Source organism: Chanos chanos, chromosome 13 (genome assembly GCF_902362185.1).
Source record: "Chanos chanos chromosome 13, fChaCha1.1, whole genome shotgun sequence".
Lineage (NCBI taxonomy): Eukaryota > Metazoa > Chordata > Actinopteri > Gonorynchiformes > Chanidae > Chanos > Chanos chanos.
Window position 1 is genome coordinate 15,378,574 of NC_044507.1, and position 27,673 is coordinate 15,406,246.

Consider the following 27,673-nt stretch of genomic DNA (forward strand, 5'->3'; position numbering starts at 1 on the left):
ACCATAGAAACATACAGACGCTGAGGAGTGGGTGTCCTATGTACATCACCGTAAAACAAAAATTACCGAAGTCCAGCTGCTGTCATACACGCTAAACATTTCGAAAGCCATACGTTCACATTTTATTTGGAAATGAATCCTTCTCAAGGAACTGAGCTTAAATCTGTTCTCGTGCAGATAACTGTTCAACGTGGGAATAACATGGTATTTTGGAAGTTAGCAATGTACATTTGGATAGTTAGCAAGGTTGCTACTGGACAGTTAGCAAACTAATTTACATGTTAGAATACAGCTAACATAACTAAAAGCCCACTAATGATGATGGTCGACGTTGCAGCGTTTAACTTACCGCATAAAACCTAGGAAAATGGAAAATGAAAATGAAATGAAAATTTTGTTCTTCTCTCTTTCTCAGAGAGGCAGCAAGACAGAATCCCTCCTTAGTTTCGTTCGAGCCGAATTCAGTGACACAGTTCTGGGAGAGTCGCAAAGAATCGATGCATTGGTTGATGAGGTGGTACATTATAATTTCACCTGCAGCTTCGAATGTTCAGAATTTGCTTACACGCTCGATGACGTGGCGCATAAACCTGTCTTGTGTGAGTCACTCACTCCTCATCTACTCATAATTTATAATTTGGCACTTGTTTAGATCTTAATTTGGTAAATGTGTCCATTTCTCTGTCCCCTAAGTGACAGTGATTGAGGTGCTACCAAAGGAGAAAAAGCAAAAGGAAGAGAAGACGGCCATTGTGGGACAAGCTGTTGTGGACCTGTTGCCTCTGTTGCAAGGTTAAACTAAAAAAAATATTAGAAATATCCACTTGTTGCTTGGGATACATGATTTATTCATCCATGAATTCTGGACTCACATTTTACTGTTAACTGCAGGACAGTGCAGTCTGTCATCCTCTCTTCTGCTGTACCCTACCTCTGGCTCCTTGGCTGAGACTGCTTCTCAAGATGAGAGCATTAAGGTAAGAATTTTGTGTGCTTGTGTGTGTGTGTGTGTGTGCGTGTGTGCGCGCGCGCACATTAGCGTGTTGAACAGAGCTCCCTATCATTTTCTTTCTTTCTTTCCTTCTTTCTTTCTTTCTTTTTTGGCATAGCCAACACTGGATGTCACCATCTGCGTCTGCGAACCTTTGCTCTCGGATATCCAGATCGCAAACTCCAATCTGTTAAAAGTCACTGTGGAGACAGCATACTCAGTTCCAGAGGTCTGGAACCAAGTTTCTGGAAATCCCTCTAGTTATGTTGCAGCTCTACAAGTCCCTCTCACTGCTGCGGTAGGTCTGCATTTGCCAGAGAATGAATCATGTGTATCAGTGTTTTTAGAGGCTGTGTTTATTTTTATGGTTTCGCTCATTTGCATTTACTAGATGTAAAACATATTATTTTACAGAAAGAACAAGTCCTAATGTTCTCTAATGGGGTTTTGAAAGTTGGTGGGGAGAGGGAGCCTTTTCCCAGGCCCAAAAAGTGGCCCCTTGGTCCCCTCCAAGCCTCTGGAGCACAGTTCATACCGGACTCTATAATCGAGTCCTCTGAGATGGAGTATGGAGATCTCACCAGTGCTGAGGTATATCAGGCCATTTCAGAAACCTCCCATCCCCAGTGGCTTAGGAAGCTGTCCATAAATAGCATTATAGTAAATGATAGAAACTGTTAGTGCAAAGGTTAGTGTTGAAATCTCAGAATGAGATCTGTGTCTTTTATTCTTTTGTTTAGGACAGGGAATTCAGAGCTGAGGCTGAGTGTAATAGACTCAGAGTGTGTTGGGACACTGAACGCCGCTGCTTTATTGATGCCGGGGGTGCAGCCTGGTGAGAAAATACTGATCTCATACTCACGTGGTTCTATCACACTCTAGGTACCATTAGATATTTTCACAGAAATGAAAACACTTTTATTAGATCAGTTTCTGCTCTCATTGTCCCTGTTTGTTTGTGCAACATTCAATCTGTCTTGCTTATAAAATACGTGTTATCTGTTTTGTTTTGTTTTTTCAGTCTTGCAGGCAAGATTGTTGAATGCAGACTATGGCCAGTAGAGATAATGAGGTCGACACAGGCTGGAGCGGCTAAAGGAGGAAAAGCTGGCAAAGAGAAGCCAGTAAGATTGGCTCCAATCACTCCATGCCTATCAAAAAGCTTTTAAGGACTACTTAGTGTTTTCCTCAGCAGTGAGGTGGTGGTTCCAGAAAAGCTTTTCTTGTTATTAAAGAGATGGAAATATTGTCTGAGTATGTCCTTGTACATCAGGGAGAAGATGAGACCCAGATTTCCTTTCATGGAGTTGCCTATGTGGACATGGCACCACTGTTGTATCCAGGGGTCAAATGTATTCGTGGAGCTTATCGACTGTACCCTTTCTACGAGTCTGACCTTCTGATCAAGGTAAGAGAGAAGGGTGTTGTTAAGGGGATTTGGGATCTCCATTTTCCTGAAGAACAAATGTATATATGGGATGCACTTGGCTGGATGAATCTGTTTTTATTTTTGTCCTGTATTGCATGTAAATATAGGCATCACCCACAGGCAAAGAGTACACTGGCATTATGCAATTCATTTTCTGACTCAGTTTTCAGCTGTAGCGCAGATAATGATTCATATCCCTCCATTCCCTTTGTGACTGCTCTGTTGAGTGTCTTGTATAATTTAGTGGATTTTTTTTTTTTGTTTTTATGTGATGTTTTTTTTGTGAGTCAGTGCACTTCAGTGCCTTCTTAATCACTCTTGAGAGACCTCCAAATGTTGAGTTACTATGGTAATGTCAATATTATTGTGTATTAAAGGCCAAACGGAATATCAGTAGTCTGCGAGAGAGCATTAGAGCGCCAGCGACACATACCAGAGGTCGTGTCCCCTCTTCTGTTGGCTCCTGCAAAGTAGCCCAGAGTAAAGTCTTTGAAGCTCAGAAAGGGGGCAAAGATGCCAAGGAATCTCCCAAAAAGGTACTTGCCTCTTAATTTAACCGTTATGTGTGGTGCCACGTCAAGCTTTGTTGAAATATTTTAATCTGGTTCAGATTTCATATTGTGAGTTTGCGCTCAACTCACGTGAAAGTTTTTGGAATCCTTTGGGCTTTAGCTGTTTGTAGATGCAGATGCTCATTCCCACCCACTCACCCATGTCCGCTCAGCCCCGTATTTGATATTCCCGCTGATTAAATCCGGATCTATCATAGAAGCATGCTTCCCAGAGTGATTAGCAGTAATAGCAGCAGATTGCCAGTCTAATCATGGAGCAGTGAATCATCTCGTTAGCTCACCCATAGCAGGCACCCTGTGACGCCACAGCAGAAGGAATAGGGTGAAGAACACAGAGACACCTCAGTAACTGAGCATCTGACACTGCATCTGCCAGACAAACAACCACCCCACACAGAATACATACTCACAAGAGATACACGTGCATTCACAGGCACAGACATGGATGGTAGTTTAAGCATACTCACAAAATTACGCGTTCTTGTGGTCCAACTGACAGTATGCTGCAAATCTGCATTTACACACAATATCTGAGCAGTGTCTTTAAAATACTCTGCTGGCATAAAAAAGACAGCCTTTTTTATGTCGCTTGGGTCTTGGGCTATGAGTTTATCATTGTGTGAAGAGAAGATAATAGGAAAGTGTAAACTGATATCTGCTGATGCAAAATGATATCTGTTTACAGCCTTGTACACAGGGGAAGCCTGCCCAAGCTGATAGTGTGACTGAGGTAGAACCTCAAGTAAATGTGGAAGGACAGGTCAGTTATTTTTGCTTTATCCATTTCATTTTTTTAATATTAAAGTTGTCAGCCTTATCTCTTGTGATAATAAGGAATGGTCTGTGTTTGACAGATGTATGCAGATTCAAAATCATACATTATCATTGAAATTGCCTTGGAAAAACCATTGGTTCCAAAGAGACCACCAGAGGAACTTGCAAAACGGTAACTAGGAAGATGTTTTTAAAAATGTTAATGAAATTCTCAACTGTTTTAGATTCTTTATGACTTTGTGGATGTCTTGGTAATGAGCTAAGATACAGGACACATGTTGATTAAAGACTTCACTCTATTAATGAACGTTGAATATGCCTTTGATTTGTGTGTGTCGCAGAGTAATGGAGCTGATCCCTCCTAGACCTCCACTCCCCCGTCGACCAGCAGGAGCAGACAGAGTAAATACAAAGTGCACACATAGAAACACATAAATAATTATGGTCCAGTCTTCTAGCCCATGTAAAACCAGTGACCAAAACCATTTTTTTCATACGTGCATCATGTTAATATTTAACAAAATTAAATGTTGATGTAATGCAGTCCATTGTATCATAAGTTATCTGTGTGCAAAATTTTGCATTTATTTGGTGTTGCCATCTTGTGGGTAAATACTGGATTTTTTAAGCTGTTTGATCAGCATACTGCACTAGCAAGTATAGTTGATTGACATGTGTAATCAGATCATGTAATTTTTCATTCATGATCTTGGCCATGTTCTCAGGCTGTGCAGGAGTACCAGGCTCAGGTAGCCAATGTAGTAACCCAGATCCTGGATCAGTACCAGCAGCTGTTTGGTGCGGCTTTTGCACTGGGGGCGAAACTCTTAGACCCCTCCGCTCAGGAACAGTGCAAGAGACAGATCCTTGGCGAGCTCAACTACTCTGGGAAGTACTTTGCATTCAAAGAGCAATTAAAAGTGAGTTTAGTTTTTTATACACCTAGAAAATTTACCTTCCAACAATGGTAACAGGTACGCGTACATTCATGGGCTTTTTTCCGTCTTTCTCTTTGGGGTGTTTGTGATCATGAGCAGTACTCGGTGGTGCGGATCGTTCGTGAGAAGATGCTGCGGACAGAGGCCTTTACTGACCCTGCACAGCTCCAAGCCTTTCTCAGCCAGCTCTACGTTTTCCTGGTGGACCAGATGCATGTGACTCTCAATAAGGTAAGAAACACACGTACATGGCCCTTCATAGATTCAATCATTGACTTGGCCTCTGTTCTGAGGATATTTGTTCCTGACAGAAGTTGCCCATTTATGGTGTTCCAGAGAACAATCTTCTACTCTAATTCTAACCTTAACTTTTTTGGTAGAAACTGCATAACTGATGTCATCAGGAAGGTCAGTTTCTGTTAAGTATCACCAACCTCCTCATCTTTGGCAGGCGCTCATTCTCGAAGGATCAAATCCATCAGGCTTTGTGCATTTGTTTATAACTGAACAATCCAATGTTGGAAGCCAATGGTTTTGCTGCAGTGGGGGTAGATTATATAACTTAGCAGGGTGCTTCAGGGTTGGTGTGCCCTCTCTTCTGCTGTAAACCCACGGCAGGTTCAGTAATGCACTGATGTCCTTAAAATTGATCTGTGCCTCAGGACACTTGGTGTTTGCAAGTTTTTTGGTCTGTTGGCCTGTCCTTTAAGTCAAGGGTATTAATAGCATGTCTCTTAAGAATGGCATTCAATGAGTTTCTTTTCCTCTGGCTTTCCTTGGTTAATACCTTATTTGCATGATCTCTGTGCTGGTAGTATTTGCTTCCAGAGGGGCACTGGAATGTGTTGTTCACTCGTCCTATTTGATATTGAGGATTAGCCTCATGCACTTGTGGAAATCCTCAAATATATTGCCGCACAGGGGGTCGGAAGCACAACTGCATTTTAGATGAAGACTCGCTGTTGCAGTAGTCATGGAGGAAGGGGGTCATGGAGTGTTTTGATGGTCGGCTTATTTCTTGCACAAGAGCAGCTTAAGATGTTACAGCGTCCTATTGAGGTGATAGTGAATCTAGAGAGATCTGTCTTGAGTTTTTAATGTGGGAATTGGACAGGCATGATCAGGTGGATGGTCTATGAGGTATTACATATCCCTGTATGATATCTGTCCTGACACTGAGATGGCTGAGAAAATGGTTGATTATCCTAAGATTTTGTGGATACCTGAAACATTTGAAGCCTTCCCAAACAAATTAGAGAGCTTTCCAATTTATTGAGTCAAATGCTTCGGTTAAATCCTCTTTTTGGCAAGTCCTCCATAAACACACCCACACACACCCACATACACAAATGCACACACAGAGATACAGACAAACACAAACACAAACATATACACATACACACACACACACAGAGCCTTTTCTGCTCCTCCTGTTTTCTCTCAACTGTGTCCATTCAATTTTCCTCAAGTTAAAATCACATAATAAAGCCTTTCAATTCCTGCACTTCACAGTCTGCTTCTCTTTTGTCTCCAACAGACTCTGTCAGTGGATGCCCAAGAGACTCAGCCGCAGCCATTGTTGGACTGTGCCCAGCTGAGGCACTTTGCCAGGGAAGCCCAGATGAATCAGGACCACAAGCTGGCTGCCCAGTACTACCAAGAGGTACTCCTCGCATACCTGAGTCAGAACACACTGTATCTTTGTATAACACACCTCTTTCATAAACTGTTGTTTATGCACGTGTTTACCCCCTAGCTGTCTGATGTGTTTTTGATGCAGTATACTGGTAAGATTGTAATCATAAGGCTTTTACATTCTACTCTTGCCCCGTTTCTCTCTCTGTAGCGGGTGGCTCGAGACCGCAGTAATCCTGACCACTGGTTTGACTATGGAACCTATCACATGCTGGTGGCAGACTTCCTGAAAGCAGAGGAGTGTTTCCATCAGGCTGTATCCATTTATCAAGCACATTTACCCAGGTCTGGGAATGAAAATGACACTATGAGATACAAATATAATCATTGTCCGTATTCTCTGTCAATCATAAAATATTTAGAATGCAGTTATAAACATTATAAAAAAGCGCACTCATTGTCTGTGCACAACCCTGTCTCAGAACTAAGTTCATATCATAAATATATGACTTGTTATTTGAGTTATCATCAAATCTCTTATGGAGAAGAGAGAGGAAGACCTCAGGATCCAAATCTATCAACTCTAATGCTCAGAGGGTTTACACAAATACTACATTTAAATCTCAACTGTATAAAGCAACATATGTACTTTATATCTATAGTACATAAGAAATATTAAGTCTGTTGATAAGATAAATATAGACAGTTTTAAGCATGATATGGCATTTAAAGCCTGCATTAGGCTGTGGAACTGATTGTTGGGTGTAAAAAAAATGTATATGAAGTTGTATATAAAATAGGTCACCTAACCCTGGCAGTTGTAATGTGGGGATACTAAAATGAACTCCTGCTCCACTGTCTGACGACTCAGTAACTCAATTCTGCAATGACTACAGATAAATCATATGTTTATTTAAAATGCAATGTGAAAATTCTGTAATGAATTAGAAAAAGAACCTTTATGCGTATGATATACGTATGCATAGGTTTGAGCTATTTGTGTTGTGTCACCATTAAGCACTGTCTTTTAAATATGATATAATGTTATTTTCCTCTGTTTCCTATGTACTTAACATATAATCTTTCCATAAAATGAATAAAAAGAATTTCCCTGAAACAAAGTCATTTTCTTATGAAGCTCTTGTGCTGTCTTTATGCAGCTTACTCATGTGTGGGATTTTGGCAGAGATGAATGGACGCTATGAAGATGCTGAGACCTTTTTTGAAGGGGCCACTTGTGTGGATACGAAAAGTGTTGTGGCCTGGACCCTATTTGGTAAAAGTTGGATAAGGCTAACCCAGATAGCAGGGACCTGTCAGCAGTGATGGAGTCCTTATGAATTTTGTGTGAATTTTGTATTGCAACATTCCTGGGATGTTCTAAGAATGTCTCAGGAAGACAGTAAATGGAAATACTTTGCACATAACAGTTCCCAGATGTCTGGCAACTCCATGAGTAAAGTTGACATGAATATATTTCTAGAATATTCTTCTGTAACATCTGTCCAAAACATTTTTTTGAAATTTCCCAAAACATAAAATGTTTAACTGGAAATGTCATTTAAGGAAAAAGGTGATAAAGGAGAATAACTGCAACTGTTTATGTGAATTACAATCTAGTTCCTCTCCCTTAGTCATCTTATTTCAACATGGCTGAATCTCATTTGTGATGTGCTTGGTTAGGTCTGTTCTATCAGGCTCAGGAGAAATCAATCCAGGCAGAAATGGCTTTCTTGGAGGCCACTAAGCAGCTGAGGGCAGCCGTCTTCTGCAGCCCACGCAGCCAGCCGGAGTCAGGAAGAGATGAAGAGAAGAATGAGGAAACCACAGAGACTACAAAGAATGAAACAGGTGACCACCCCTGCATCGGTATAAATAGTGGAAAATGTTCTTCTTGAATTTAGGCATTTTGAACAGGCTATGTATAATTAATTGTAGTTAATATTTTTTTTCATATTTTCATATATTTTTTAATATTTTTATTTATTATTATTGCTCTTTTGCCCTCACTGTTTTGTTTTGATGGTAGCTATTATGGGCAACACAGAGAATGCTGAGGTTGGTTCTCATAGCAGCCAGGACAGTGATGCAGGCAAAGAGACAACTGATCCCGAACCTGCGGGTGCGCCACACAAAACTGCTCCCATCAGAAACCGCACCAGTATTTACATGGAGACAGTCCAGTTCCTACTTGAGAACGGTGCTTCACAGGTCAGCTCTGGAGGCATAAACACACAAGCATGTATTCAGGTCACTGTTGTCTGGATCATGGTCAATACATGGTTGGATCACATTGCACAAAAGACTTTAAATAACTTTGCTCTAAAATTTATAACCATATTTTATTGCGCTCTAGATTAATCTTTTATTGGTCTACAGTTATACTGTGTTTTAACTGTAAATGTGTGTGTTTCAGATGGCCCAAAGAGCCCTGGCTCAAGAGCTGTTGTGTCCAGAGAGGAGTCCCAGCAGTTTCTATCACCTGGCTCTGGCCCGGCTACAGCTGCTGAAAGGGGAGTACCGCAGTGCTGAGGCCAGTCTGAGGCAGGCACTCACCGGGGGCTTTGAGGTAAAGTCAGTCCATTCCCTCCCAAAACATCTACTATTTCTGCTAATACTAACAAGGCAGTGAATAAACTTTTTAACACACAATCGAGCTAGTGTTGGTGTCTGTGTGAGTCAATATTTTCGCACTATGTAGAACCCTGATGTCTGGGCAACGTACGGTCATTTGCACTTCCTGACTGAGGATCACAGTCAAGCTCAGAAGTGCTATGAGCGGACCCTTGACTTTGTGACCGATGCCTCAGACACACACCTCATCTATCTACGCCTGGGCTCCATCTACCTGCAACAAGGACAGGTACGGTGTGTGGTCTGGTCAAGGGTTTTTTTTCTTTCTCTGAGCTGAAAATAAACAAAGTAATTTTATGGACATTTATGTTCAATATTTTCTGTCATCTGTTTACATTCTCTCTAGTTTGAAAAGGCCAAAATGACATACCTTCGTGCCTGCAAGAGCTCCCCCTCATGCCTCACCTGGCTGGGGTTAGGGATTGCCTGCTACCGGGTAACAATCTCCCTATCTTCCAGACAGTAAAACTCACATATCACACCTCTCATGGATGGGAACAACATAGACAAGTATCCAGGGACAATATTGCTAAAATAGCTGAAAAGACTCAGCTTTCTACTTATGTTCTTTGTTATATAATTTCTCCGTTAGTGGTTATACAGGGCTTTCTCCATACTGTGGTTACCACACTGAAAATCACTAGTAAGAGGAATTTTGATATCTTTACTTGTTATTATGCATTTAGGAGTTCAAGGTGAAAGTGTATTTATGATAACCGGTGACTGTGTTAGTCATTGTTTGGCAATGAAGATGTTTGCAAACGTGGAATGGAGTTATTATTTGTCTGTCATAGAATGGTAGCCTAGAGATTAATGAATGCACATATGTGGCATGAACAGAAAGATCTCTAATACTTCAGTTATAGCAGCTAATGACACGTTGCAAAAGATTTACCTACCATGACGTCTGTAAAACTACAGTGTAAAAACGATTATACATTGAGAATTTATCGCTGAAGCGACATCTATTTCCCTCGTGGGCTCTAACGTACATCCGTAATAGGGTAAGAGCAGAGTGTTCATCCATGTCAAAAATAGCACAGCAGATGGGGTGCAGTAGGCCATTTGAGACACAGTCAAACTGAATTTGAATGAAAATGAGTCTTAGAGAGCATGTTCCATTAAATGTATACCACTTTATATGTTGCCTTCATAACCAAATGTTGCATGCAGGGACTTTTTACACCGCTGGCTTGATTTCATTCTTTGCAGCCGATGGAAAAGATTTAATGACGGACATTTGATACAAGGAGCCCAGACATAACTGGATTCCTGTCTGGAAGTATATAAGTCTGGAATGATAACTTGATCTACTGTAACTTGTGATGAAAGTCTGTGACCATAAATCTCAGCGTGCGTTTGAAATTAGAATCTGTCTAACGATACACCCACATGTTTTCATGCTTGACGTCCGGGTGACGTCTAATTATTTTGACATGTTGCACCCTGTGTCCGTGTTTGACTCCCTCTATGGTGGCTCCATATATATGTTTTCTCATGTCTCACGGAATCAGCTCGGGGACATGACCGAAGCAGAGGTTGCTCTGACGGAGGCCAACACCCTAAATAATGGAAATCCAGATGTCTGGGCCTACCTGTCACTGGTTTGTTTACAGGTAAACATCAAATCGAGAGTGTGATGGATCACAGAATTTAGTATCATGGTGTGAAAACTTATACCCCCTAGACCCAAAGTGAACTTTACTGTGTGTCTCCTTTTCAGACAAGCAGAAAGCTTGAAGCAGAACAGTCCTATAAGTATGCCATTAAGGTTGGTCCTTTATTAATGTCCATGTTATACATACAGATTTTTTTGCATTCATACAGCAAAACATTTAGTACCTGTGCACGATATATATCTGACGCATAAGAAAATTCCTTCGTTTCTCTTTGTCTCCGCAGCTGAACTTAAAAAACGAGTCCCTTTTACAGGAGATCAAGGAGCTGCAGATTCATGTTGGGTTTGGCAATCCTTGTTTCTGATAATATGCATTGTTCAGCAGGCTGTTCTTAAGCTTTTTTGTTTTTTAAACAAGATTTTGTGCTTAAAAGCTGCTGTGGACACTCGGAAAAAACTACATGGTTAAACTAATATGTAATTTGTGACATAAGATTTATCCATCCACAAGAAGACCCTGCTGTTAAAACTTTCTGCTGGATTTTATATATTTCTCTCAGTGACTAAAAGGCAAAAAATAAAACCAGAATGAAAACCAAATAAAAACTGTGTTTTATTGCATTGCTGAGCAGGTGTACTATATAATCGGTGCACTCTGTTTTGATGTTTTTATTATTATCACTTATCTGTGGACATTTAACCTTATGCTACCATGAAGTCAAACACCCTATTCAATAAGCCTACCCCCCCCCTCCCCCTTTCTCCTTCACTATCAATATCAACATTATACTTATAACTGAACAAGTAATTCTATCTTGGACCATGGCGCAAGTTCGCGGCTACTGTTTGAGTCGGGTATCCTTTGATAAACACGTGGTCTCATCTTGGCAAGTTAGTGCTTCCTGTTTTGACCCAAGAGTGATTTGCTTAGTAGTCGAAGAGCGTTGAGGTAAATCAAGGCCGTTTTCTTATTTGTTTGAGGACAGCGCACTGGTTTCACTCCTTTACGCAACTGTTATTTAGACCTGAAAATAGGACATATTCAATTTTTAGTGTTTTGATTGGTTCTAAATCAGGGAGGCAGTGACATAGCTAAGTATCTTAGCTAGTCCTGGTACAACAGGCAGCGCTGCAAATGTAGCCTTGTTCCGTGTGGGGATGTTTTCCATCCAATATGTCTTTTAAACTGAAAATCTTAAACAACAAAACGCAGTGAATACATAATATGAATAATGTACTAGTTTAAACGCTACAGAGAACCAGTTGTGGTGGATAACAGTTGGGTCGTGCGATTTCTTCGCAGTCAAATCTGTGGCTAGCTTCTAATTCGCTGTCAGTAAGCTATTTACTGACCAGAAATGATTATTTGTCAGTTTTTAGGATGATAGCCGTTGGCGTTAGGTATAACTGGGAACACCGCAAAGCTTGAGATATGACGTGTTTAAATGTAAGAATACGGGCTATTGTGCAGCGTTTATGTATTAGCTGTTCATGTTTTGAGTGTAGTTCCACTAACAAAATTACTCTGAATCCAAAGCTGTGGTGCTCTATTGTTTGTGTACTTGGTTTCACTGTAATTCATGTAATTGTACTCGAAATGTTTAATCCATCAAATGAATCCTGAGCCCTCGTTTTTTTTTGCCTTTACATTTGTGGCAAACACCAGAACTCCTGTGAATCTGTACACACAATGACTGGTCCTTTGTTTCCCCCTGCATGCATTGGTATGCATTGTCATTGTAATCCTTGGTTCCTTTTCCATTTCAAACACATGCCCGTGTGACCCCTGTGTCAGCTCAAGCCAGGCAGTGCCAGTTGCTCTATTTATTTTGTTTATGTCACTCCCCATAGACACTCTGTGTGACATTCTGTGTCCAAGGTCAGACAGCACACCAAACTGCTGTTCCTGATGCTTGGTAATCAACCATTACTATCAGTATCGAACATTACATCAGCTGATAACTTGAAGGTATGAATTGTGCGCTGAGATAGAGCTTGAAGCGAACTGAAAAGTAAATGATGTAATAGAGAGAATATTCACCAGATCTAAAGATGATATGCGCTTTGGTTTATCTTGTTTTATCATTTTTTTCCCCTTTTTTTTAAGAGCCGTGTGTCTTGTCTGCTTCACTTCCACATTTTCCTTTTCCACTGGACATATATTTTGAGGTCAGGAAAAAAAACTGGTGATTTTGCATTTTATTTTGCTCTTGTGTTTTCCTCCTCACGCTGAGTTGACCATTTAGCCAAAAATGTTTGGGCTTCATTTCGTTGCTGTCTCTTGAGGCTGTCGGGCAAACACTGTGCAGCTTTCAGAAAGAAAAGGACATTTGTTAACCTTAAGTGTTCCTTAGTAATTAAAGTTGCAGTTGTGTAAACTCTCTTCCTCTTTTTCACTCTTCTCTATCTGTTTCTATCACCCTCACTCTGCCTCTCTATCCCTATCCCATTTGATCCCAGTTCTCTCTTTCATGGCCCAGGCCTGCCTGCGTGTAGGACCAATGCATACCAAAGCAGAAACCACTCGCAGTAACACCTAACAGACGCCAGGCTCGATGTTTTAGCGCACCAACCCCCAGACCATTTGGTCAAATGCTGATAACGTTTAATTGCGAGGGAGACTAGATCACCTCGGGAGATTAGTTTCCCTGTGAGAATGGAATTCAGACCATGTCACAGGCCCCATCTGCATTGCTCCATTCGAGTACAAACTATGTAGAACAAAAGAAAAATGAAACTAACCATACGATATTATCGGTTAAATACGCATATCGAGTCATAGGCCCAACTGTTCGCTGTTAATGACTTGGCCAGGAGCCAAGTCATTAACAGCTAATCGTATGACAAGCATAAAATGCGATAGATTCGAGTACGCGGACGTAATTTTACTATTCTGTAATGGGAAAAAAGTTATGTAAAATGATTTCAACCGAGCTCAAATTAATACTTCCCAAATTCCAAGGAGTGTCTCCTCCTTTCAGGCAGAGACACCCCCTTTTTGTGTGTAAGTAACTCCACTAGAACATCACTCAGGTAGTTCTTTTGGTTAAGCGTGCCTCATGCTCGCGTAGTTGTTCATTCATACATACTTTAGGTAACGAGGATATTGTTATTGTCTACCGTTAGTTGTTTGTCTTCTTGTGAGTAGTTTAGATGCCGTTGTATGTGTGTGTATAGCGGATTGCCTTAATTCCACCAGATTTCCAATTTATTCAACATTAGATTCATTCTGTACCGTTTGAATTTGATCGTTGTAATAAACGTGTACGTCTGTAGTCCTACTCTTTGAGTACGTGATAAATTATTTCCTAGTTACTGAATGTGGTGATCCAGGAACTAAGTTAGCTAGAAGTATTAAATTCGACGAGTATTATTGTACTTGCTACTTTAATGCTGTTATTAGTATATGTACGGCTAATGAAGAGGTATTCAGAATAATTTCTCGGTTGAGTTTTCAGAGCGCTGCGCAATAAATGGAGTTTTCAGAATATCTGTAATTTCACTGGGTTCAGGTTCCAAAATAAGGTTATGGTTACAGCAAAGTGATATTAGTATTAAGTCTAATATTCACAGTGAACCATTAACCAGATTTTCCTCATACCATTGGCACGACAAGGCTTACTCCAAGAGCGGTAAAAAGGAAATGCTAAGAATGAGGATGTAGATACTGCTGAAGAATTCATTAAAAAGAAAATATTAACTTAGTGGTTCACTGGATCGTTTAATGCATACCATATGTGTTAAAAAGAAATGAAGCAATTGAGCCTGTGCTTAGTGAATGTGTTTGTCATCAAAACAACAGGTGATCAGAGACTGACAGAGAGAACGTTGAGATGCCTGCAGAGGTGAAGGAAGAGAATGGGAGAGTGGAGGGTATGGCCAATGGCGCAGGGCTGTTATATGAAGAGAAGGATTCAGATGAAAGTGTCAGGTAACCAAATCTCTTTGGTTTTCTCAAGAAGCAATGGGTTTGGAGTACACAGTGTTAGTGTAAGAGAAATGAAATGCTAAAAGATCCTTGAATACAATCTATGACCTTCATTTCTATCCTTTTAACAGCAGATTACTGATTTTCCTTTGTAGGTCTTCCAACAAACATTTTCCTTAAAAAAATTTCCAGTAACATAGATTTTTTCATTTTACCAAAAATGATTCTGTACTGGCAGGTCTCAGCTTGGCAAGTTGTGTGTGCGTGTGTCTGTGCGTGTGTCTGTGCGTGTGTGTGTGCGCGCGTGTGCATGTGTTGTATGCGTTTCTCACTGTGTTTTTGCACAAACCCAACCATATGTGTGTCAGTTTGCCAACCTCCACGAATGTCTTTCCCTAACAGGCCTGGAGATCTCTCAGAGTTGTTGGCTGCAGGGACCAAAGAAGTTCATGAGAAGGCAGAAAACACTCAGTTTGTCAAAGACTTTCTCCGCGGCCGGATCAGCAGGGAGCTCTTTAAGGTCAGCTTAAATGACCAACATCAAATGATCAACAAAACTGTATCATGATTAACAAGACTGTATCAGGTAAAATGTAGATTAGCTCTCCCTTAAAGGCGTGCCCACATATTTACTGATTGATTTTTCTGAGTCATAGGGAGTCATGTCCAGGGAGAAAGAGCAACATTTGTAGGAACACTGATATTGCCCTATATTTTCGTAAAAAGTTTGTCTTAAACGTAGTATTCCTCTTCGAATCAAATACACGCCTGAGTCTTACAGACATAATGGCTGTTCTGTGTCACACTTAAAACACTGATGCATTCTGTTCTTTGGTCTCTTTGTTCTCTTAGCTTGGTGCTGTTGCTTTATATTACACGTATACGGCGATGGAGGAGGAGATCGAGAAGAATAAAGATCACCCTCATTTTGCCCCCCTCTACTTCCCAAATGAATTGCATCGTCACGAGGCCCTAGCCCGGGACCTAGAATACTTCTACGGGGAGGACTGGGAGAACCAGATCAGCTGTTCCCCAGCCACGCAGAAGTACGTAGACCGCATTCACGAAATTGGGCAGGACGATCCCGTCTTGCTGGTGGCTCACGCCTACACCCGCTACATGGGCGACCTGTCAGGGGGTCAGGTCCTGAAGAAGGTCGCTCAGCGTGCCCTGAAGCTGCCGCCCACTGGAGAGGGGCTTAACTTCTACCAGTTTGATGGCATTCACAGTGCCAAGGCTTTCAAACAGCTTTATCGCAGCCGCATGAACGAGCTGGAGCTTGACGCCGCCACCAAGGAGAGGATAGTGGCAGAGGCTGTGCTGGCCTTCCAGTTTAACATGGAAGTAAGAGATCCAGGGAAATAAGTCTTTACTCTGCTGCTGTGGCAGTATATTAATAAGTACTTGGCCTCTAATGATAAATGTTATTGTCGACAGAAGACATCCAGTATTAGTTTATGTCTAAAGACATAAAAGAATGAATGAAAAAATGATATTTGAAGAAAACGATGACTATTATATCATACTGTTGTTTACTGAGTAAATTTTGTTCCCTTATTTGCTTTTCACATTGTCATTTCTTGCTTTTTCTTCCTCTTTTTAACATTAGGTATCAAACTAAACTTCCTGTTTTAGAATGGAAAAGTGTACAGTACATAACGATGTCCTAAAATTCACGTACAGTTTTAACCTGGTTCCCCTTCTCTATTTGATGCAGGTTTTTGGTGAGTTGGAAGAGATAGGTAAAACTTTGCAGGATGATGTTGTAGATGGAGGAATTCCTGCTCATGGAGACATGCAAGGAGACATCAGCAAATGCCCTTACTACGCTGCCAAAATGGGTAGGCTCCATCAACTTACACCCGAGAGATTTTGAACACTTACTCTTGCTTACATTTGGAAAAAATATTGTAGAACTGTTTTATTTTCATCAGTGAGAATGTTCTAGATTCTAAAGAAATCAGAGACTCCTATTAACTTGAGACTTTTTTTTTTTTTTTCCTTAATTGAAGCTGCCAGTGGCGGATCAGCGTACGCCTATCAAATGGCTACAGCTCTCCTGAGGAAGCCCACCGGCCAGGTCCTTCTGGCTGCCTGGATCGCTCTTCTGGCTGGAGCAGCCGCCTGGTACCTCATGTGATCTGAGTCATAATCAGTCGATTCCGTGCCGGGAGTTGGGGGAAGGGGGCACTGCAAGCAAGACGGGTTTGGTTTCCCAAGAAAGACGTGTTTGGATGGAGAGCACCTAACCCTCGACCTCCCCGTTTCTCTGTTTCCCTCCATATCCCAAACACATTCCTCCTGCCCATCGTTTTTCCCTTCAGTAACGTTGGGTAAAAGTGTTAAACCATCATATTATAAACGACTCTTAGGCAGCAATGATAAGATAGTATTGTGCATTTTAAATCAAAAATGTCTTAGTAGTAATATAACATATGAACATATTTTCTGAAATGTTAGGAACATGTTCTGTCGATGGAACATTGGATGTCAGCTGTGCAGATAACTAGATTAGATAACAGAAATACCTCCATGGAAATGACTGTATTAATACTCCGATAGAAACTTGTCTCCTTTGGCAAGTTGAAGGATATCTTTCAATTGGCTTTTAGCTACCCACACAATATGCTATGCATTTATTATGCATAAAAACTTAAGGAAAAAGAGAAGAGGGTGTATCTGCAGGGCAGATAACCGTTTCTTTAAATCCGGACCATGATGGTTGTTTATCGATAATAAATTTTGTAGAAGATGGGTGACTGAACTGAGGATGGCTCAAGGACACAAATGCAGGAGCATGTGCTATGAGCATTAGTAGTATTATAATCAAATATATAATCTTTCCTCTGGCCATTCATATGTATTCCCATGTTGCCTATGGCGAGTGGACCACGAGAATGAGTGAATATGCGTAAACTCTTCTCATTCAGTTATACTGATTTTTTTGAGCTATTTTTATGCAAGACGGTTGTTGCTTGTAACAGACTTGAATGCTCAAACAGGTCAGCGTGCAACTTTTAATGTTAATGAATTCTCTGTTGATAGGGAATGGTCAATGAAAAGGTTCAGGGAAAGTGGATGTTTATGAAGAAAATATCTTGAAATGAAAACGGTGTACATAACACAGCCACTTGGCCTTTTGCGGTATGTTTCGGCCAAGGTGTTTTTAAGCAGCTTTGTAATGTGGAGACAACTGACGATTTGTCTCTGGATTCTCAGGCAGTTTTATCAGTTGACTGTTTGGAAATGTTTATAGCCGTCCTGGAAAAGAACCTTTGGCTTGCGGGGAAAAAAAAAAAAAAAAGACCGGCAGTCTTTTGACATGACCTCGGCCATCACCGACATGGCAGACGGTGTTTCCAACATCGATGATTTATTTTTGCCACATGGTTGTATATAAAGCAGCTGAGTGGTTTTTTAGAAATGATGTAGGCTGATATGATTTGACAGAAAGCTCTAGAGTCAAGCACAGGTGGGAGTCCATCGTGTACAACTGAACTTGGCCGGTTATTTAGTATGGGAATGGAAGGCATTGTGGCTCGGGTCTTGGGTCTTGTTCTCATACCAGAGTGATAAGATGGAATAATACTTTATTTTTAGACTGAAGAGACAGCGCGGTGGCCTACTGGGCAGGCAGAGTTCCCAGCAAACCTGAGGTCTCACGTTTGCTGGACCTGGACTGATCTACCCTTAAAGGAAATGTTTTTGGTTGCTTCAAAAATGTGCAGCCCATGACTGAGTTTTCACTGTATATTACGCCGAATACCAGTGTCACTAAAAGGAATAAATATATCAGAGATTGCCTCTTTTTTTTTTTTTGCATGGTGTGTTTGTACGGGCACAATGAGAAGTAAATATTTATGAGAAGTGATCATTTGACCAAAGTCAGTAAAGGAACATTCCGTAGATTGTTACGAGTGGAAGATGCTAGAGGAAGACTTGAATTCTGTAAACCAAAGGTTCTGTCATGGTAGTGTAGAGCTGCAGTCACACACACTCAAAAGCACAACGGGAGTTTTTTTTTTTTTTTCTTTTGTATTTTTCAGTGAATCATTGGTTTTAAAACTGTTCCACAGTATTTCTAGTTCACATAAACAATGCACAGAATCTTTAATGGTTTCCAAGCAGCTGATACGATTAGCGGCTTTCTTATTCTGTTTCTGCCACTGTGTTAAGATAGTCTTAACTCTTTTTCTTGGTTTTTGAAGTGGAAGGTGACTGTGGTATGTCCGTCATCTCTCTCTCCACAGGGAAGTCTAGGAAGGCATGGACAAACATAAACTTTAACAGAGTTCCTTTGCACTAGGTCTGATATTTTGATTTTGTGGCCCAGGTGCCAGAAGAGGTATTAACCTGGGGTAGTTATAAGTCAGACAGTGTCAGCATGACATTGCCTCCCAGTTCAACTCATGGGGACTCACCAGACTGCAGATACTGGTCCAGCCCAGCCAGAAATCAGAGGTTCTGTGAATGGTCAGTGGATGCTTTGAAGGAAGTTTGCTGTTATGGGGGTCCCCAGGACTAGAACTGAGAAAGGTTATAGTAGGGTCTTCTGGGGTCTAACCACTTCATTTTACTGATTTATTATAAAAGTAACATGTACCTTTACTCACTTGGTCTGGTAAATTCAACTCGTTAAGGTTGATTAATTGCTGAATTTGAACAGTGGTCTCAATATATGACTCTAATAAAAATATTGATTGTATTGTGCTGATTTGTTTTCATCTTTGTCTCACAGTTTAGACCTTAAATAACATTCTACTATTATAAATCAGTAAAGATTTTTTTTCCAAACATTTAGGACAAGCTTCTGTCACAGTTATTCAATTACACAGCAGTTCACACCATTACGGTCCAGTCCAGCTCCAAAACTGCCATTTATGTGTAGAATCTTTTTATTATAGATGCATTTGATATCTCTACAATCATAACACATAGACAGCTGTTAATGTTGAAATTGTTTCAATCTATCCAGCTGGTGAGGCAGAGACAAAGTTATTGTTACTACACGTGTGGTGCGATATAGCGGACACCTTAAGCACGTCTGAGATGCGTACGGTGGGTGGGACATTAGGACTCATGCTTTCAGCCTGGGTTACTGACCGAGAGAGCCGTAACCATAGTTACCTCTTATTATCTCTGCTACTGCACTGCATAGCACTCACTAGCCCTCACATTTCATTCAGATGTATGTACAGCTGTGTACCTGTCTCTCTGTGGCACACTTATATTTGAGCATATTTCAGAGCGCTTTATCTGAAGGTTACAACCAACCTCCCGAAAGGCCATATGATGTAGAAAAATGATATTTTAAGGAGGGGAAAAAATGTACATGAACGCTTCATTAGTTATATGATGAGAGGAAACATGCCATTACATCTGAGGCATTTAAAAATATCTATTTCCTTAGTGTAAATTGAATATTCTCTGAGGGGGGGAAAAAAATAAGGGATAAACATCATTGCACTTGATGAGGAACAATTAATTACCACAGACCGAAAAACAAAACAAAAAAAAAATCTGAACAAATTACTACTGATCTCAGACTGTGATAAACATGGCTATCTGTGCCATTTTATTTCTGAGGAATCTTTGACGTATTGTCTCTAGAGACTAAATCCCACAGCCAAGACTTCATCGACGCGTTACAGTCCTCTTGTTTAGAGACGGAGTGGCAGAGAGTGGATTCTTTTCGGGTCGGCTCAGCGCTGCTGTGCAGCCTGTGCACCTCCTCCTCCTCCTCTTCTCCTGTTTGTATTTCTTTATGTCCGTAGAACAGTCTCTCAGGATGAAGTGCAAACAGTCCGAACTCTCTCCCACCATTAGGCTCGCTCTCAGTTCCCAGTCGATCTTTTACCTGACCAAAAAGTGGAGTGAATTAATGCAGGGGCTGTAGTTTAAAAAAAAAAAAAAAAAAAGAGATGCGTTCTCATACAATTTAAGCTCCTTCCTAGCTGAACATGCAGGTCTGACAAATACAAGTTACATTCAGTTTGGTATAAATGATAGCCACAAACCAGTATAAACATTTGTCTAGTAAGCTATGTAGTATCCCTATAGACTGCAGCTATCAAATTCGTGGGAGTACATAAAGGACTGAGTAATAAGATGATTAGCCGTACCTGGTTTGTGGCTGTCAGGAGAAGCTAAACATTTTCTTTAATTTGGAAAGGAAGCCCTCCTCCTCCTCTCCTTTTTGTTTGCTCTGTCTCTTTTCTCGACTGCTCTGCCCTGTCTCAGATTTTTTACCTCTGCTGCCCTCACCTGGACATAGATGGGTAATACAAGTCAGTCCAGAGCCCACTTTTACCTCAGTCTCTCTTCATCAGACACTGAATTCTCAGAGTTTGGCAGGCTTTACCAATAAAATAAAATCTTCTTATCTATCCTCTCATCCATCATGAGGCAGAATTGTGTATTCACAAATTGCTACTGGCCTAAATAAAATACTGAAAGCAAAAAACGTATTCAAAACTCAAACCAAACAGGCATATTATTTTTGAAGAATACCAGCTGTTACATGGCAGTGTACCAGAAGCTAAAGGGATGACTGAACGCAGCATTTCAGAATATCAGGCTCAGTACCACACTGAAATGTACAGCCAGCTGGAGAAGTATTGCTGTAAGTGTCCCTAACAAACTATTGCCGTTGTGTCTCTGCAGGGCGCCTACCTGTGGCAGTATTGGTGACTCCATTGACAGTTCCTTCTACGTCAGACTCGTCTTCAGCGTAACTCATCACGAGAGCCCGTTGTCTGTCCGTCAGCATCCTGTACAACACAAGAGAACAGTCTTTGTTACCACTGTCGTCTTTGGCAGGCGTCCTTAAGCAGTTTTCCATTCTAGCAAAGTTCAGTAAAGCAGCCTTAGGGGGAAAGGAAAGGCGTTTACTTAGGAATCCGGATCTTGACGTGGACGTAGTGGTCTCCGTAACCGTAACCGCTGACCCGTGGGATGCCTTTCCCTGAAAGACGAATCCGCTGGTCTGCCTGAACTCCGGCTGGAATCTGTGAGAAGAATGCAGCAGGATTACAAAACACCATTCTTCACATACATGTGTTTCATCAGAAACCTTTGCTGCTGGACACTGCATTGATACATTTCATTTACATCCAAACCCCCCCCCCCCTTTACTATTTGTAGGCAGTACCAACCACACACCGAAAGGTTTAGGGTCTCATAGAGGCCCTGAGCCCGGACTGTGCCCCCCAGGATGGCCTGGGCCACAGAGACATAGACGTCAGAGTGGATGTCTGCTCCGTCCCTCCTGAACACAGGACTCTTCTGGACCTGAAAAAGCACCACACAGGAATCACTAAAGAGGTAAGATTACAGCACCACCATCAGTCAGAAATGAGAAGATGTAGGAGTGTGTGAGGAGTGCTCATGGGATTGCACTGTCTGTACAGGTTCATGTTCTTTACAATATCTACTAATCCATTTCATCTGTCACCAGACAAAACCCAAAGGGCTAGGAGGGTATTCAACAAAGCAGGATTTCTCAGTTAGTCTGACAAGTCAAACCCAAAATCAAAACTCAAAATCCAACAGGGGTGTTGCTCAGTTGTTTCACTTCTGCCTCAAGTTATCTTGCGAAAACAGAAAACCGTGCTTTGTAGAGTAAGCCTCTGGATGGACGTCGACACTAGCACCACTTCAGTTACCGCTGTTTTCATACGCGGTCACTTTACACTCACCCTGAATGTAATGAAGATCTCTTTCTTTCCCACTGGCATTCTCACAGTCTGTCCATCTTCAATGCCTGCGGGGGCACACCAGTAACAGAGCAATCATGAATGGCTACCATACAAAGAGTTTAACGCGGTGATTCTATTGCGAAGTTAATGACTTCGTGTGGTCACCGTGGTCCGCGTGGTGTTTTTGTTGACTCAAGCGTGTGAGTGTATGTGTATCTGTGTGACTCACCGGCTGGCACGGGTACCATGACGGTCCGTCTCTGCTTGGTCTGACCCATCCCTCGACATGCCGTGCAGGGGTAGGTCATCACGGAGCCCCTCCCACCGCAGCGACGGCAGGTAGAGCGCATCACGAACGGTCCCGTGTTGACGGTCTCCTGTTGGGATAGAAAAAACACGTACGCTCATAGCCAGAATCCCACCCCATCCTGTGTTGTGTTATTAATGTCATTAGGGTCTGCTGTCTGTGTGGACATGGCACTAACCATGCCTGTGCCGTTACAGTGGTGGCAGTGCTGGATTTTAGAGCCTGGTTCGTGACCTTTGCCATCGCAACGTTGGCAGTTGGCCTCAATGTTGACGGAAATCTCCTTATTAACGCCTTTGGCCGCCTGAGTGAACGTCAGCTCCATCACATACTATCAGAGACAGAACAGACCGCAGACAAGGTAATGAGTCTAATCAGAGAAGAAACAAAACATTATCTTTCTTGGTCCAAATTTTGATGCATTCAGTCCTATTAATGCCGTCACACTTGAAGATTACATAGACCCAAACTCACAAAATGTTTTCATGGAATTCCCCAGAGATTGTTTTGAAACCATCACGTCATTAAAGTGAGTGAGAGAGACTGACCTCTTGTGGCTGATCGAAAATGGCGTTGAAGTCCCCGAAACCCCGAGCGCCCGAAAACTCCCCAAAGATTTTTCGGAAGAGTTCCTCTGGGTCCATGCTGGCCCCTCCGCCCCAGTACTGCTGCTGTCCAGCCCCGGCCTGGCCCGGGTCGAACCCTGCCGACCCGTACGTGTCATACTGCTTCCTCTTCCCCTCGTCACTGAGTACCTGCCCAGAGACGGCGTGATCATGACTCGGCGGGAATCTCACCCTCCCACTGAGCTCCACAATAGCTTTGTTTACCTCAGTCAGTTAAGCCCATTAAACTCTAGCGAATCTCTCTAGTGAATCTCGTCTAAGGACGACCTTTAAAGGGCAAGGTTGACTCTTTTTGAGATTCAATGTAAATTGTCATTGTAACTCTCAACATGTGTTTATACTTCAGATGCTTCATTTTTTTTTTGTTTTTTTGGTTGTTGTTTTTGTATTTTACAGGAAAACTGCTGTTCTTCTGTAACAAACCAAAATACACAAACAAAGCAGCATTTTTTAATACAGGGCAAAGAGCTATTTTTGCTCTGTCAGCCCACAGTATATGAGCACACAGTATATTAGCACACAGTATATTGATTAATTATTTCGGGAGAACAATGTTTAGCAGAAAAATCTCAATTACATTACAGTGTGGCAACAGTAAAAATAGTCCCACGTGTTACTAATTGTGAACTTCCCATTTAAGATGAATAATGATTAGAACTGCTCATTTATACCATTACATTAATGCTGATTGTGTATTCAATAAAAAGGTCTCGCATTTCTCAAACCTCATATGCTTCAGCAAGCTGTGCAAATTTCTCCTTTGCCTGAGGATCATCTTTGTTTGTATCAGGGTGATACTTTTTAGCCAGCTGAAATTGAACAAACACAAAATTTGACCCTTTTTAGTACTCAGAAGTAAAACATTTCCTCACAAGAACTTGATTCTCCAAACCATCAGCAGATATAGACAATGGCCATGTGCACATATCCATTTTTAGAGATTTTAAAAGGTATGTTGGCCTTTGCTTGATATCAGCATCTATAGCTTTCTCATTAAAACAAGTCACTGTCCGTATAATATTCTTTTTCTTTCTATATCTATAGTTCACAGTTAGAGTCAAGCAGGAGGATCTCACCTGGTAGTAGGCTTTCTTTATCTCTTTTTGGGTGGCAGTACGTGGAACTCCGAGCACCTGGTAATAATCCTGCTTGCTGGAGCTGGGGGCACTGGTGTGAAATGACAACTTGCAAATGACATGAGGTGACGTCACACCTGCGGATATTAATTTTATGTATAAATAATGATGTCAAATCCATTGTGGAGGAATATTATTGACACACACGATATATAACCTCCCTCAGCCAAATACAATCGTTTGCGAATATATTTTGTTGATAATGTATTTTTAATGTATTATTACATCGGCCACGTTTTGTACTTTATACCACGCAGTACAGCACACTATGATTGGAGGAACAATCGAAATATTGACTGTTGATTGGTCGCGCTTTTTGTTGTTCTTATCTCATGTAATCTTGCATCATTTCGGTGAGCCGGAGAATTCTATTTGATCTTTCGTCTGTCTTCGTTTGAAAACCGATGCATTTTAAGACATATCTGATCGGGGACATGGACACTAACTGAGGCATATAGTTCTTGAGTGACAAGGTCAGGATAATTGCATGCTGCATGGAGAACCTTCTAGAAAAACGCACTCTAAGCTCAGTTATATAATCAAAGTGCTTTTGCTGAGATTCTAAGTGTGTCCAACACTTGTAAGGAAATAAAAATCTGATAAGTTTACAAGAACTGGAAAACTGGAGGGGAGACCTAATGGTTTGCGAGCTATGTTAGCGTTACATCACACATCTTCATAAGCTAGACGTACATGACAAGTAACGTTATAGTCCACTACCTGATCTGAACGCACCGAGTATTGCACCTGCCGGAGAGATCTGATAAGCTTTGGCATCATCTCACATATAACACATAACTAGAATGTGAATGTGACTTGTAGAGGTGCTAGCTACATAGCATTGCATTGGACAGGCCGTACTTCAGTACACTCCTCACCTGACAGCCCCCTCAATGTCACGGCATTCCCTGGCCCCTGGCGCAAAACACTACCAGCAGACCAGAACTGTTGGGCTCTAACTTTGGTGACAGAACGAGGGCCTCCATTAGCACTTGAAGCAAAGGTCAAGCAAGCCCGACGGTGGCAAGAGGACACGGCAACTGTAATCCAACGTGATGAACATCGAGCAGCATTGGACGCCATCATTCCACCGACACGGCCACTCTTCTGCCGAAGTGCGCAGGCGTCAGTCAACGCACTTGCGCAAAGCCGACTTGCAGTAAAGAGCTCCCCTCAACAAGATGGTTAACTCGAGCGCTTTTGTAGGTTTGTGCTGGATGGGGAGAGTGTGGTCGGCTTTTCATCACTGTTTCGTGAATGGCAATCTTCGCAGTATTATTTTCACGATAAGTTTTGTACAGCATGTAAATTATTTGTTGACTAATCATAATGTGACTTTCATCATACACTTCTGGGCATGAATGAGATCATGGGTAATACTAGCTTATGAACTGTAATCAATAATAAATAATTCAATATAATACATAATTTCAGTAATAAAAGTGGGAAAGAGTAAAAAGGCTTATATTGCGTGGTATTAATTATTAAAGTTACAATTTTTCTAAAATGTGTACGATGTGTACTGTTGGTCTGAAAAAAGGGAATATGTGGAAATGTGTCTCAAAACTCAAACTGCCAACTCAAAGCACATTCCCCGACATAGTCAGTCGGTCGATTACCGAACGAGTCGCTGGCGAAAGCGTGTTCTGACAGTGCTGAACTGTCAGCTGAGCACTCAGTGAATACAATCAGTTCGCAGTCGCATCTTGTGTCATACGCTGAGAGTAACAACAGACCGAGACACCCGGAAGGCGCAGCACTGAAGGCGAACATGAACCGCTTCAAGACTTCAAAATATAAAAATACAACTCCGAAGGTGCCCAAAAAAGATGTGAGTAGTGAACTGATGCAGTTGAAAGCAAACAGTGGCTAGACTTGTGGCTAGGCTAGGCTAACCGTTCGTAATCAATGGTGAAGGAGTGGTGGTCTAAGGAACGCCCGCAAATGTATGGAGGATGTACAACTTCCTGCTACGTACCTTACGAGATATATGAAATTCAGACGTGAATATCACAGAGAAAATTTTCATTTTTACATACACTTTGCTGTTAACGTTGTACAGTGTGTTCACATGCATAAAAGTATATGGAACGGTTTAATTCATATGGTGACTCGTCCTGTGGAAAGATCTTGCAGTATGTTCATGCAGCCCCTTTTAAGCGATGTTTTCGGACATTGCAACTGTCACTTATATGCGCTCAGTTTGGTTTGTTTTCGCACATTAAGTTTAATCCTCCGTTATACATGACATACTTTCAGTTCTCTTTGGATCGCTCTTCCTTAGGTGTTAAATTACTTTAACTGCAGGATGCTCAGTGTGCTCATAAGCTGTGCAGTATGATCAGTCTATGACAGCAACCTCTAAGAACTACAGAGAGACAGAATACTGAGAGTCCCAAATCTCAATTACTGGCTGCACGCGGACTTTGAATGCGTTCTGTCCCGAGGCGCAGCAGGTTACTCGGGCATGTCTGGCATACCACTGTCTGAAAGAACGTTGGTATGAGTTACGTTTTGTCAAAATAAGCACTTATCGCGAAGCGTTTTGCTTTACCCATTTTAACACGCTGAGAAAACATTCAGTAACTTCATAAGTGTTAACATGTGACAATACATCATAAGGTCAGATTTACCAGCCTCATTTGCACATTATTTTCACATGCAAAAACGAGAACATGGATGGTTGGTACATCACAATCACGATACTCAATCGCCGGTTTTGCGCTCGGTAAAGGCTTTAGTAAGTCACGATCTCTGTATAATTTTGTCTTATGCTTTGGCTAAAACTGTATCTCATTCACTGTGCCATTTTAGACAGTCTCTTAGTGTGTTAGGTTACAGCAATGAAGATAAGATTTACTTAAGTTCCTCAATGAGCAGATTTCTCTACGGAGCTTTCAAGAGCAGTTATATTCTCTCCCCCAACGTCATCCACCGCGCACATTGTACCTTAAGAATCATAATAGCAGCAACACAGATTGCTCTCTCATATGACAGGATGCCTGTTAAACACTGACAGATCTTAGCAGCAAGAGAACGCTTTTAGCATTGTCCTGTTCAGCGGCGAATTATGACAGTTACAGCAGAGGCTGTAAGACTGCAAGTAAAAAGAAGTGACTGAAAGCACCAGCAAGAGCAGAATAAGAACTAGCGCGAGGCCAGTGATGTGATGAAACAGAACGAACTGTCAGCTATCCCCACTGTCATACACACTCACCAAGATATCAGATTGTGTCTCCCCTGACAGCTGCTGAGGTTGCTATCACTGCATGTGTCAACTGGGAAATGAACAACAATGTATTTAAACCATGCCTGTGTGGACTACATCAATAGGAGTTTGTAATAAACACTGGTTAAATAGAGGACATTGGTTAAATCTCTTTATTCA

General features: G+C 41.5%; 4 protein-coding genes across 4 annotated transcripts in view; 3 read left to right on the forward strand and 1 right to left on the reverse strand.

The window, feature by feature from the left end:
• Positions 1-132: 132 nt before the first annotated feature.
• Positions 133-10,956, forward strand: cfap70 (cilia and flagella associated protein 70). The gene is made up of 26 exons (XM_030789703.1): positions 133-204; positions 416-599; positions 694-792; positions 892-977; positions 1,110-1,289; positions 1,406-1,582; positions 1,732-1,826; positions 2,013-2,115; positions 2,265-2,399; positions 2,798-2,956; positions 3,690-3,752; positions 3,847-3,938; positions 4,108-4,168; positions 4,492-4,686; positions 4,804-4,935; positions 6,242-6,367; positions 6,551-6,684; positions 7,500-7,615; positions 8,023-8,208; positions 8,369-8,550; positions 8,756-8,908; positions 9,041-9,202; positions 9,320-9,409; positions 10,488-10,589; positions 10,697-10,744; positions 10,876-10,956. Exons 1-26 carry the CDS (start codon positions 133-135, stop codon positions 10,954-10,956), a joined length of 3,213 nt encoding a protein of 1,070 aa, XP_030645563.1.
• A 546-nt stretch (positions 10,957-11,502) lies between these two features.
• On the forward strand, positions 11,503-17,845 carry hmox2b (heme oxygenase 2b). Its single transcript, XM_030790592.1, has 6 exons — positions 11,503-11,540; positions 14,394-14,522; positions 14,922-15,039; positions 15,372-15,863; positions 16,237-16,360; positions 16,532-17,845. Exons 2-6 carry the CDS (start codon positions 14,425-14,427, stop codon positions 16,657-16,659), a joined length of 960 nt encoding a protein of 319 aa, XP_030646452.1. The 5' UTR covers positions 11,503-11,540; positions 14,394-14,424; the 3' UTR covers positions 16,660-17,845.
• Positions 17,846-19,484: 1,639 nt separating this feature from the next.
• On the reverse strand, positions 19,485-25,385 carry dnaja3a (DnaJ heat shock protein family (Hsp40) member A3a). Its single transcript, XM_030790676.1, has 11 exons — positions 25,164-25,385; positions 24,226-24,362; positions 23,875-23,958; positions 23,072-23,278; positions 22,702-22,854; positions 22,446-22,593; positions 22,217-22,281; positions 21,681-21,809; positions 21,411-21,526; positions 21,192-21,289; positions 19,485-20,376 (listed from the first exon to the last, which is right to left on the reverse strand). The coding sequence occupies exons 1-11, from the start codon at positions 25,369-25,371 to the stop codon at positions 20,354-20,356; spliced, it is 1,368 nt and encodes a 455-aa protein (XP_030646536.1). The 5' UTR covers positions 25,372-25,385; the 3' UTR covers positions 19,485-20,353.
• Positions 25,386-26,056: 671 nt separating this feature from the next.
• LOC115826260 (mitochondrial import inner membrane translocase subunit tim16) overlaps positions 26,057-27,673 on the forward strand; it is a 104,379-nt gene continuing 102,762 nt past the window's right edge. Inside the window, exon 1 of the mRNA XM_030790005.1 lies at positions 26,057-26,116. Coding sequence (XP_030645865.1) covers positions 26,057-26,116 — 60 coding nt within the window. The remainder of the gene's footprint in view (positions 26,117-27,673) is intronic.